General features: G+C 42.0%; 1 protein-coding gene across 9 annotated transcripts in view; it reads left to right on the forward strand.

Annotated features, from left to right (window-relative positions):
- Nucleotides 1-226: 226 nt before the first annotated feature.
- The window catches only part of COP1 (COP1 E3 ubiquitin ligase), a 243,680-nt gene continuing 230,539 nt past the window's right edge, over nucleotides 227-13,367 (forward strand). For 6 of the 9 annotated variants that reach the window (XM_025430218.3, XM_025430220.3, XM_025430221.3 and 3 more), the window contains exon 1: nucleotides 230-994. In XM_025430218.3, the coding sequence (XP_025286003.3) occupies nucleotides 567-994 (428 nt within the window). In that variant the 5' untranslated portion in view covers nucleotides 230-566. Of the gene's footprint in view, nucleotides 995-13,367 lie in introns of all 9 variants that reach the window. The other 3 variants (XM_025430219.3, XM_049112215.1, XM_025430223.3) reach the window with 2 other exon arrangements.

Below are 13,367 nucleotides of genomic sequence, written 5' to 3' on the forward strand. Positions count from 1 at the left end.
AGCCCTTTCACCCTTTGGGACAGCCCCACCCCCTCCCTCCCTCCCTCCCTCCCTCCCTCCCCTCCCCCTCCCCCTTCCCCCCTTCCCCCCGTACGTCACCCGCCGCTCGGCTGCGGACGAGCGCAGCCCGCGTTGCTAGGCCGCCGCCGGGGGCGCGCCGCGCGCGTCCCAGCCGCCCTCGAGGTTGTCTCCGCCGCCGCTCCCGCCCCTTCCGCCGCTCGCGCGCGCGCACGGCCGGCCCTCGGCGCGCCCCGGTTGGCTGCGGCGGGGCTCGCGGCGGTGGCGGCCTCGGCGGCGGCAGTGGTTTCTCCTCCGCTGTTTCAGTTTCCTCCGCCCCCTCCTCCCGTCGGACGCGGCTGTGTGCTCGCCTTAAACAAAAAAAAAAAAAAAAAGAAAAAAGAAAAAAAAAGATCAACTTTATTGTTCCTCAGCCCCACCTCCCGGCGCGGCGCGGCGCGGCGCGCGCGGCCTCAGGATGCACTGAGGTTGAGGGGAGGTGAGGGGAGGGAGGCGGCGGCGGGTCGCGGTCCCTCTCCGAGCGCCCGGCCGGAGGTGGGGGAGGCACGATGTCCGGGAGCCGCCAGGCCGGGTCGGGCTCCGCCGGGACCAGCCCCGGCTCCTCGGCGGCCTCCTCGGTGACTTCCGCCTCCTCGTCCTTGTCCTCCTCCCCGTCGCCCCCTTCGGCGGCGGCGGCGGCGGCGGCGGCGGCGGCGGCGGCGGCGGCGGCGTCCGGCGGGGCGGCCCAGGCCGCGGGGTCGGGCGGCCTCGGGGGCCCGGCGGCGCGGCCTGTGCTGGTGGCGGCCGCCGTGTCGGGCAGCGGCGGCGGGGCGGTGTCCGCGGGCCAGTCTCGGCTCAGCTGCGCGGCCAGGCCCAGCGCCGGCGTGGGAGGGAGCAGCTCCGGCCTCGGCAGCGGCAGCCGGAAGAGACCTCTGCTCGCCCCCCTGTGCAACGGGCTCATCAACTCCTACGAGGACAAAAGCAACGACTTCGTGTGGTGAGTTGGAAGAGCATCGCCCTGCCCGCCGCGGCACGAGGAGTTTGCGCGGTGTGGGCTGGCGGGGTGCGGCGGGAGGGTGGTCTAGGTGGTGCCGGGGCGGCGTCTGCAGACCCTCAGGCCGGCGGAGGACGTGGGGGTGACTGCGGAGGCCCGGGCTGCTGGGGAGGACGTGAGGGGAGTCCAAGGAAGAATTACGCGTCAGGGGGCCGAGAAGGAGGGTCGGGTAAATGGTGGTGCGTAAACGGGGAAAGTTGGGCCTTGCTTTTTTTTTGTTTTGTTTTGTTTTGTTTTGTTTTTTTGTTTTCTGGTGAATTTTCTGCTTTCTGGTGAATTCGACACCCTGTCGGTCCGGATTTCTTGTTGAACTTGTAAAAGGAGAGGATTAAGCTTCCTGGGAGGCCGAGGGACGGAGTTGGTCAAATTTGCTTATTGGAAGTGTGGTAGATGGTGCTCCAGACGTGGGTATGGATATTTTAAGGAGAAGTAGTATTTCATGTCAGTATCCCTCGTGTGTGTGTGTATAAATATCCTCCCACTTCAAAGGGTAGGCCACTTTTAAATCTGCTGTTGAGGCTACTGTAGTCATAAAAATCTGTTCACAAAAATTTCCACTTGTCACTAAATGCCTTGGACGCGAGGGAACCACATTTATTCAACAGCATCCATGTGTCGGATGTAGCTGTACTACATTTGTGTAACAGGTTACAGTGCCCTGGAACTTCCGATCTGAGGAACGCCAGGTAGTAGACACCTTGTCATCATAGTTGGCATCTTGAACGATACACAGTAGTATACCGTTAGGATGTCTGGCAGAGTTGGGTTATCTATATTAAGTGAGAGATGGAGTGGATTGTCTTGCTGGAAGTGTTTTGGGATTTCTCATTGGGTTTTTGTATCCAGAACCCAATCCAAACAGTAGGAGTAGGAGAAAGGAATTGCTTCTAGTTAAGTGAGAACGGGTAGGATTTTGCACTTTTCTTTTGGAGGAAATTGTTGATAGACTTAGAACATGAGTAGGAAGTTGGCTTGCGCTGTCATTATAGGGGAAGTTGATTTACCTCAGGGTTGAAGATGATGTGAGTTGGCATCATTAAGTAAGATTGGGCTACACGATGGAACTGTAGGAAAGATAATTGATTAGAGTTTCTAGGTCTTGCAGTAAAATTATCTTCACTCCTATTTCTGCTTTGGTCTTACATTACTCTGGATTGAGACAATTAATTCGTTTCTCATTGAAACTTGGCTATAATTGTTATTTATAAATAATTTAACTAGCTTATGGGTGGGTCTAAGAGGTGTTTATGCTCATACCCAGTAAGTAGGGTGCCATATGATGAAGTAGAAGCTGATGAAACAAAATGAGGATTTTCAAAAATTCTCTTTCTCTTTTTCTCTTTCTTTTTCTTTTTCTTCTTCTTCTTCTTTTTTTTTGTTTTTTTAAGATTTATTTATTCATGAGAGACCCGGAGAGAGGCAGAGACACAAGCAGAGTGAGAAGCAGGCTACCTGCAGGGAGCCTGATGTGGGGACTCCATCCCAGGATCCCCGGATCACACCCTGGGCTGAAGGCGGCGCTAAACCGCTGAGCCACCCGCGCTGCTTGGATTTGTCTTTTTAACCACCATTTGCATTTTAATTAATTAATTATTTTATTTTATTTTTAAAAGATTTTATTTATTTATTCATGATAGACATAGAGAGAGAGAGGCAGAGACAGGCAGAGGGAGAAGCAGGCTCCATGCCGGGAGCCCGACGTGGGACTTGATCCCGCATCCTCAGGATCGCGCCCTGGGCCAAAGGCAGGCGCTAAACCACTGAGCCACCCAGGGATCCCCACATTTTAATTTTTAGAGGGTTAAAAGAAAACAAATATGCCAGCATTCCTATAGGTGCACTGAAATAGTGAAGATGTGAGAAATAAGAGAATCAATAATTTATTCAACAGATATTTATTTGGCACAACTGTCTGCCAGGCACCATGAGTTGTATATTGACTATTTTGTAGGGAATTAGAGAGCCATAGGATAATATAAGCAGTTGGCATTGGTTTTTGTTGTTGTTGTTGTTGTTCTTTGTTTTTGTTTTTTGCAAGGAGGGTGTGGTGGTGGTGGTAAGATCATTAAAATTTTTGTCTGTCACCTAATTTTTAACTATTTCAGTCTACTCTCCCAAGTCCTAACCTGGAAGTTCCAAGTGAAAGTCTTCTGTTAAAAATTGTGAATGTTTCACTTTCTAAAAATCTCATTAGTCCATTATTTCTTTTTCTGGTGAGATTGAATATTTAGAAGAATTCAGTAATGGAAATCTATTTTCCCAATTCTCAAGCTAGATTTGATTTGGCCAAGCTTCTGGGGTAGAAGATAGGGATTAAACAAGGTCCAAGGAAATCTTTTTCTTTTTTTCTTTCTTTTTTATTTTTGAATATGGCTTTTTTAAAAAAATTTTTATTTATTTATGATAGTCACAGAGAGAGAGAGAGAGGTAGAGACACAGGCAGATGGAGAAGCAGGCTCCATGCACCGGGAGCCCGACGTGGGATTCGATCCTGGGTCTCCAGGATTGCGCCCTGGGCCAAAGACAGGCGCCAAACCGCTGCGCCACCCAGGGATCCCCTGAATATGACTTTTTTTAGATTTTTAAAAATTTATTTATTCATGAGAGAGAGCGAGAGAGGCAGAGACACAGGCAGAGGGAGAAGCAGGCTCCATGCAGGGAGCCTGATGTGGGACTTGATCCCGGGTCTCCAGGATCAGGCCCTGGGCTGGAGGCAGCGCTAAACCGCTGAGCCACCGGGGCTGCCCCAAGGAAATCTTTTTCATTTCTAATTGGCTCTGGGTGGTTGGTCTGGTCTTGTTATGTTCAAGGTCAAACTGTGAACCAACACAAATTACTCTGTGCTTTTACATCCAAGTGAAGCTAAAGTTTGAATAATAGTGATAATTTCTTATTCATATCTTAAACTTATATTTATACTTCACATTTCATTTTATCCTTGGAACAATTTTGTGAAATTATAGATAGCTTCTAGTTTTGATATAATAGATTGTATTCCCATTGAGACACAAAGAAGTAACTTTGTTTCACATTGGGCAGCTAAGTGGCAAAAAGAACTCAGATCTCCCAGTTCTCAATTTTGTGCTTTATTTGTATGGATTAGAAAATTTGGGGTGACTTGGTGGTCCAGTCGCTTAAGCATCTGCCTTCTGCTCAGGCTGTGATCTCAGTGTCCTGGGATCCAGACAAGGCCCATTTCTGGAGCCCTGCTAAGCAGAGTCTGAGTCCCTTTGCTCCTCCCCTGGCTTGTGTGCCAGTGTGCTCCTTCTCTCTCTGTCTCAAATAAATAAAATAATAAAAAAAAAAGAAAATTTATAAGTATATGTATTTGTACATGTGGTCCTTTTTCTTTTACAGAACTTATTTTTAGGTAATCGCTACACCTTACCCGAGGCTCGAATTTATAAAACATACCAAGATCAAGAGTCATGTGCTTCACCAACTGAGCCAACCAGGTGCCCCTAGCCTAGTGGTTCTTCAATGTGGTGGTTTGGAGGGAAATAGTTATTTTATTATTACACTTTTATCCCTGACCACTCCCTCTTGCCTGTTTACCTGTCCACATGCAAGAGATTGTACCAGAATTGGAGACTGGAATGATAGTGTAGTTTGGAAAAGCTACTTAGGGGATAGTGACGTGTTCTTTTCCTCTTGAAAGAGGAAAGAGGACAGTTGATTTAAAGTCAAAAGCCTGATTTTCAGTAACACGCATTCACCTCTTATGTCATATTTGAAAGTCAGTTTATATTTAATTGCAGAATTAATGAACATTTCAGGTATTTATGTTTTAACTGTTTCTTTCTTAAAAAGTACTGAAAGTATGTATCAAGTTGCAGATTATTATTATTATTTTTTTAAGATTTTATTCATTTTAGAGAGAGTGAGGGAGAGAGAGAATACCAGGAGTGGGGTGGGGGAGAGGGAGAAGGAAGCTCCCCAGTGAGCAGGGAGCCTGAGGCAGGGCTGGATCCCAGGACCCTAGAACTATGACCTGCGCTGAAGGCAGGCACTTAACAGAGCGCCACCCAGGCGCCCCATGTTGCAGATTATTTTGTTTTATATTTGGAGAATCTGTAGTTCAGGAGAGCATAGTATTTAGCTTGAAGTTGGATAAATCTTTGAAATTTAAAGGAGGTCATTGTTACTTTGATTTTTCTTACATGGTCCATTTAAATAACTATGAGTCTAAGATGACATCTTTAGCAGTTACTACTGCCTCTCCATTACATTAGCTTCTCCAACTACCTGAAATTACTTTTTCTATGCCTGCAAGTCTGTTATCCTGAGGCGGAAATAAGTATTTTCAAGTAGATTGTAAACCCCTGTGGGAAGGTTAATTCTGATCACCTGCCTGATACAAAATAGGTAGGATTTACATTAAAAAGATATACTGTTTAATAAATACATGACTTTCTCCTGTCATACTATTAATAATAGACTGTCCTGGGGTGCCTGGGTGGCTCAGTTGGTTAAGTGTCTGCCTTTAGCTCAGATCATGATCCCAGGGTCTTGAGATGAAGCCCTGCATCAGGCTCCTTGCTCAGTGGAGAATCTGCTGCTCCCTCTGCCCAACCCCCTCATGCTCACATGCATTCTTTCTCTCTCTTCTCTCTCTCTGTGAAATAAGCAAATACAGTCCTTTTTTTAAATTTTTTAAGATTTTATTTATTCATGAGACACACACACACACACACACACAGAGAGAGAGAGAGAGAGAGAGAGAGAGAGGGAGAGAGGGAGAAGCAGGCTTCACGCAGGGAACCCGACGTGGGACTCCATCCGGGATCTCCAGGATCACACCCTGGGCTGAAGGTGGCGCTAAACCACTGAGCCAACCGGGCTGCCCAACAAATACAGTCTTTAGAAAAAATAATAGACTGTCCTGAGGAAGCTCTGGGTTTAATGGGAAGAGAGACTTTTAGTCATTTAATTATAGTATCATATCCTGGCATTGTTGCTTCTCTTAGTACTATGGCAGGTATTACTCTTTTGAATTTACATGTCTCGCAGTCCTCAACATAGCTCTCTAGGAAGCCATTACCTATTAATCACATTTAGCACTAAAGATGAAATCTGTTTGATCATTGTTGCTGTTGGGTTTTTCAAACTATCAAAAAGTGAAAACAGGAGATACCACATAACTTGTCATTACAAAGAGAACTTTGAACTTATGGTTACATAAGTATGGTTATGTATATATAACCATATAAGTATGGTTACATACTTATATTCAGTGTGTATCTTACTGGATATCAGAGTGAAAAAATTTGAAACTTACTGAATTATGGTATATAATTTTCTTTGGGACAGAAAAGTAAGTGGAAAATTTAGGTGGCCTTTTGGAACCACAACTAGTTTATAAGTAGGACTAAATGTAATTTAAAGAGCTGTTAGGGATCCCTGGGTGGCGCAGCGGTTTAGCGCCTGCCTTTGACCCAGGGCGCAATCCTGGAGACCCGGGATCGAATCCCACGTCGGGCTCCCGGTGCATGGAGCCTGCTTCTCCCTCTGCCTGTGTCTCTGCCTGTCTCTCTCTGTGACTATCATAAATAAATAAAAAATAATTTAAAATAAAAGCCAGCTGCAGAAGAGTGGATATAATGTAAGAAAATGAAGATAATTAAAAAAAAAAGAGCTGTTAAAGCATATTCAACTACTGAAATAAACTTTAGAATTTATTATGTTGTTATTGTAGTAATATCAAAGTGAAGCTTCCTTGAATCTGCCAAACTGAAAATCTTTCTTGAATCTGCCAAACTGAAAATTTTTCTTATAATGCACTTACTGTTTGGATGACAATGATGGCGAAAGATACTCTGCAGGAAATGATATCATATCTTAGCAGTTCATTATGATCTTTCTGGCTATCAGATGATGGATTGTCAGTATCATTGTCAGCAGACTTACGTGAATCAAATGGTAGAGCAAATGAAAGAAGATTATGAAGCAGGATTTGAAAGACTATTGACTTGAATTCTGGACTATAAACTGAAAGGGAGGTACTGATGAAGTAGTCGTTCATTAGTAAAGAATGTGTTGGTTAGTAGTTGTCCTTTCCTTTTACAAATCTTTCCTGACAGTAAGACATTACTTACTTGACTGTATTCTAAAAGTTGTTATTTTTTATTTAAAAATTAAAAAAAATGTTTTTTTACATAATCCCTACACTCAATGTGGTGCTGGAACCCACAAACCCGAGATCGAGAGTTTCATGCTCTACTGATTGAGCCAGCTAGGTGCCGCTAAAAAAATTGTTATTGATTAAAGTAATAAAGCCTTAATTAAACCTTGTTGCTCATTTTTTCTCCTTACATATGTATATTGTTACTGGTGTTTTCTTTCGGTTTTAAATAATCATTTAACCTGCGACCCTTTTCCTCAGAGCTTTTGTAGCTTGGATGGAAAGCTTTAATGGTGGAAGTAGTTTTCTTTATCCTGTTAGGATTTGTATCGTACAAAATAAAATGCTTCTTAAATTCTTGAGTTGTTTTTATATATGGTGTCTCCCCATCTGTGCCGTTCAGTTTGCTTGTTCTTTGCCCTCCCGATCTGTGCTGTTCAGTTTGCTTGTTCTTTGCCCTCTTTATTCACATATGTATGTGCCAGATTCTAGATGTATAGGTTCTTACCATCTCAACTAATATTTCTTACTTGAGAAACATGAGTAACATGTTTTCTTTATATTTTCATATATGTTCTTTAATTTTTCATAATTTTCATGAACTGAGTTGTCTATTTTTTTAAATATTTTTTTTAATATTTTATTTATTTATTCATGAGAGACACACAGAGGGAGAGGCAGAGACACAGGCAGAGGGAGAAGCAGGCTCCATGCAGGGAGCCCGATGTGGGACTTGATCCCAGGTCTCCAGGATCATGCCCTGGGCCGAAGGCAGGTGTTCAACCGCTGAGGCACCAGGCGTACCCTCTTTATTTCTATATAGAGAGGAAGGTGGGTTGTAATAGGTGGTCTGATTTCTGTTCATTGTAATTCTGGTATTAACTTTTGGGAATTCCATCCTTCTCTCTTCCTTGTCTGTGTGATTTGGGGTGAGTGCTCATTTTCCTCAAATTCAGAGTTGGAATACATGATAGCAGGCCCAAGTAATCTCATGTATTGAAATTCCAATTCCCTGGCCTCAGTATTAGTTCAGGGATGGGCATTTTGGCTTTAATAGAGCTAATGAGACAAAGTGAGTTAAGTAAAAATTATAGATAACTATTTTTGGGATTCTTTTAGATAGTTGTAACTCAAAATTAATAAATGCCACGTTCACTCCAAATTGAATGTGCTGTACTAATAACCATTAGCTTGGTACACATACTCCTAATAAAATATGTGCTCCAGTATAAGCTTTTATAATTTGCAAGGCACTATTCTAGTGGTTTAACATTAGCTACTCAATCTTCACAATAATTGTTTGATATAGATACTTTTATCATTTCCATTTTGTAGATGAGAAAATGAAGGTAGATAGTAATTTGTTGGAGTTCATATAGTTCATAATGATGGTGTCAGTATTTATATCCAGACATTCTGGCTCAGAGCTCAAGCTAACCACTGTATTACCTTGCCTTTAATTTAGAAATTCAGTGGCTGGAGCTTTTGTTTAAAATCAGCTTAATTGGGCACCCTGGGTGGCTCAGTGGTTTGGTGCCGCCTTCAGCCCAGGTTGTGATCTTGGAGACTGGGATCCAGTCCCACATCTGGCTCGCTGCATGGAGCCTGCTTCTCCCTTTGTGTGTGTGTATCTCTTTCTCTGTCTGTCTCTCATGAATAAATAAATAAAATCTTTTAAAAATAATAAAATAAAATCAGCTTAATATATAGACAATGATAGTAGTCACTAGTTTTTTTTTTTTTTTTTTTTTATTTATTTGAGACTGAGAGCACAGAGGTCAGGGGGCAGAGGGAGAGGGAGACTCCCTGCTAAGCAGAGAGCCCAACTTGGGGCTACATCCCAGGACCCCGAGATCATGACTTGAGCTGAAAGCAGATACTTTACTGACTTGAGTTGCCTGGGTGCTCCAATGGTGGTCACTAGTTTTAATTGTATAGTTTAATTCAGTGAGTTTTGACAAATAATAATAAACCCTAATAAAGACCTAGAACATTTTTTTCACTCTAGAAAGTTCATTGAGCCAACACTCTGCACTCTATCTGCTACCCTCACTTTGACACCTGGCAAATTTTTTCTAACACTAGTAGTGATTTTTCTAACACTAGCAGTTTTTCCTTCCCTAGGATTTTGTATTAAGAGAGTCATTCCATATGTAGTCTTTTGTGCCTGACTTTTTTTATTTGGCATGTTTTTCAGATTTAATGTTGAATATACCACTAATTTTTAAAAAAATTTTTTTATTTATTTATGATAGTCACAGAGAGAGAGAGAGAGAGGCAGAGACATAGGCAGAGGGAGAAGCAGGCTCCATGCACTGGGAGCCCGATGTGGTATTCGATCCTGGGTCTCCAGGATCACGCCCTGAGCCAAAGGCAGGAGCTAAGGCGCTAAACCGCTGCGCCACCCAGGGATCCCTAATTTTTTTCTTTTAATTGCTGGATAGTATTCCATTATATGGATATAACATTTATTTATATACATAATCAATTTTAAAGAGATTTTAGTTTTTTTGTTTCTAGATTTTGGCAATTGTGAGGAAAGTTGTTGTAAACATTCATGTCCAGGTATTCATGTGGACATACCTTCATATCTCTTGGGTAAATAATATGTATATTTTTTTCTTGGGTAAATAGGAGTGTATTGCTGGGTTGTATGGCCAAGTACATGTTTAACTTTGTAGTACACTGCAAAACTATCTTTAAAAGTGGCTGTATCATTTTGCATTTCTTTTTTTTTTTTTAAGATTTTTTTTTTATTTATTCATGAGAGGCACAGAGACAGAGGCAGAGAGACACCGGCATAGAGAGAAGCAGGCTCCATGCTGGGAACTCAATGTAGGACTTGATCTCGGGACTCCGGGATCACACCCTGGGCTGAAGGCGGCGCTAAACTGCTGAGCCACCCAGGCTGCCCTCATTTTGCATTTCTATCAGTAATATAGAAGAGTTCCAGATCCACATTCTTTTTTTTTTTTTCTTTTTTAAGATTTTATTTATTTATTCATGAGAAACACAGAGAGAGGGGCAGAGATATAGGCAGAGGGAGAAGGAGGCTTCCCTGTGGGGAGCCTGATGCCGGACTTGATACCAGGACCCCGGATCATGACCTGAGCCAAAGGTAGACACTCAACCACTGAGCCACCTAGGTGTCCCCCAGATTCACTCTCGCTAACATTTGGGGTTTCATTTTTTTTTCAGTATTTAAGATTTTAGTTATTGTACTGGGTGTGTAGTAGTATTTCATTGTCATAACTTGATTGCCTTAATGACTGATGACATTGAACATATTTCCATGTGCTTGTTTTCTCATTTGCATACATATGTTTTATAAAGTGTTCTACTCTTTTGCTCAATTTTCTTGTTTGTCTTGGGTTGTAGGGTTCTTTTTTTTTTTGTAGGATTCTTTATATATGCTGGATACTAGTATTTTATGAGTCCTATATATTGCAATATTTTCTCCCAATCTGTTGCTTACCTTTTTTTTTTTTAAAGATTTTATTTATTTATTCATGAGAGACACAGAAAGAGAGAGAGAGGCAGAGACACAGGCAGAGGGAGAAGCAGGCTCCATGCAAGCAGCCCTATGTAGGACTTGATCCCGGGACTCCAGGATCCTGCCCTGGGCCGAAGGCAGGCACTAAACTGCTGAGCTACCCAGGGATCCCCCTTTTTGTTTTTTTGACAGTGTCTTTTGAAGTGCAAAAGTTTTAAATTTTAAGTCCAGTGTATCAGTTGTTCCTTTTATGATTTGTAATAATTGCATTTGATCCAGGAATTTGTTGTTTAATGTGAAGTCAAAATATTTCCTTATATATTTCTTCTAATGCTTTATAGTTTTCTCATGGTTAGATAAATGATCATTTCATGTTAGTTTTTTTTTTTTTTAAGATTTTATTTATTCATGAGAAACACAGAGAGAGAGAGACAGGTAGAGACACAGGCAGAGGGAGAAGCAGGCTCCATGCAGGGAGCCTGGCGCGGGACTGGACCCCAGGTCTCCAGGATCATGCCCTGGGCTGAAGGCAGGCACCAAACCACTGAGCCACCCAGGGATCCCCCATTTTTTTTTTTTAAGATTTTATTTATTTATTCATGAGACCCAGAGAGAGAGAGAGAGAGAGAGGCAGAGACACAGGCAGAGGGAAACGCAGGTTCTAAGCAGGTAGCCCAATGTGGGACTTGATCCCAGGATCACGCCCTCGGCCGAAGGCAGACGCTTAACCACTGAGGTACCCAGACGTCCCTCATGTTAGTTTTTATGTACCATGTGTGGTAAGGGTTGAAGATTTTTCCTCTCTGTTAGATAACCAGTGATTGTGGAACCTAATTGTTGAAAAAGCCATCTTTGTTCAGTGAATTTTCTTGGAACCTTTCTTAAAAATTAACCCTATGTGTATGAGTTTATTTCTGGAATCTTTGTTGTGTTGATCTATATGTTTATCTTTATGTCAATACCACACTGTCTTCTTTTTTTTTTTTTTAATACCACACTGTCTTGATTACTATATCATTTTAGTAAATCTTGAAATCAGATAGTTTAATTTTGTTCCTGTATTTCAGAGTTATTTTGGTTATTTAGGTCCTTTGCATTTCCACGTGGATTTTATTTTATTTATTTTTTTATTTTTGAGCTCCACGTGGATTTTAGAATTAGCTTACGAATTTCTTCAAAAAAGCATGCTAAGGTTTTCTTTTGGGTACTTTTCTTTTTTCTAATCTATTCATTCATTAGAGTCAGAGAGAGAGAGAGAGAGAGGGGCAGAGACATAGAGGGAGAAGCAGGCTCCATGCAGGAGCCCCATGTGGGACTCAATCCCAGATCCTGGGATTAAATCCTGAGCCGAAGGCAGATGCTCAACTGCTGAGCCACGCAGGCGTCCCTATTATGGGTTCTTTGAATCTCTGACTCAATTTGGGAAGATTTGACATCTTAATGACACTGAATCTTTGAACCATGAACATAGTACGTTTCTTTATTTATTTAGGACTTTAATTTCTATTAGCAGTGTTTTATGATTTTGTAGTTTTCAGTGCTTGGAACTTGTATGTATTTTGTTAAACTTAGTCCTAAGTATCTCATATTTTGATGGTGTTGTATATATTATTTTATTTAAAAGATTTTATTTATTTATTCATGAGAGACACAGAGAGGGGCAGAGACAGGGAGAGGGAGAAGCAGGCTCCCTGTAGGGAGCCTGATGCAGGACTCAATATTATTTTAATTTCAATTTTTAACTGTTGCTAACAATTTTAATTGTTGCTAATGAAATAAAATTTATTTTTGTATGTTGACTTTGTATCCTGTGATTGTTAAATTCACTTTGTTCTAATGGGTTTTTTTTGTAGATCCTATGGGGTTTTCTGAGAAGACAATTGTGTCATCTGCAAATCAAGACAGTTACTTTTTTCCAATTTGTATGCCCCATTTATTAATTCTTTGATTTTGTTTTGTTTTGTTTTTTCCCTTTGTATATTCATGAGTGATACTGGTCTTGTAAAAAATATGTGTTTATATGATTTGGTTTTGATATCAAGTGTATTAGTTTGCTAGGCTTTACATAATATAATAGACTGGGTAACTCAAATAATAGAAATCTTTTTCTTACAGTTTTAGACTACAGTTTTAGTAGTCCAAGGTCAAGGTATTGACAGGTTTAGCTTCTTCTGAGGTCTCTCTTCTTGGCTAACAGATGGTCACCTTCTTGTTGTGTCTTTACATGGTCATCTTGTGATCTTTGTGTTGTCTTTATTCTGATTTCTTCTTATAAGGACACCAGTCATTGGATTAGGGCTCAATATATGATTTCTTTTTTTTTTTTAATTTTTATTTATGATAGTCACAGAGAGAGAGAGAGAGAGAGGCAGAGACACAGGCAGAGGGAGAAGCAGGCTCCATGCACCGGGAGCCCGACGTGGGATTCGATCCCGGGTCTCGAGGATCACGCATGCCCTGGGCCAAAGGCAGGCACTAAACCACTGCGCCACCCAGGGATCCCTATATGATTTCATTTTACCTTAATTATCTCTACTTTAAGGCCTAGTTTTTAAAGAGTCCCATTCAGAGGTACTAGGGGGCTAGGATTTCAACATAGGAATTTGGGGAAGGACACAGTTCAGCCCATCACACGGGTGATGCTGGTGATTCCCCCCCCCCCTTTTTTTTTTAAGGTTTTAAAGGTTTTAAGGTTTTATTTA

The sequence above is a fragment of the Canis lupus genome, chromosome 7 (assembly GCF_003254725.2).
Source record: "Canis lupus dingo isolate Sandy chromosome 7, ASM325472v2, whole genome shotgun sequence".
Classification (NCBI taxonomy): Eukaryota; Metazoa; Chordata; class Mammalia; order Carnivora; family Canidae; genus Canis; species Canis lupus.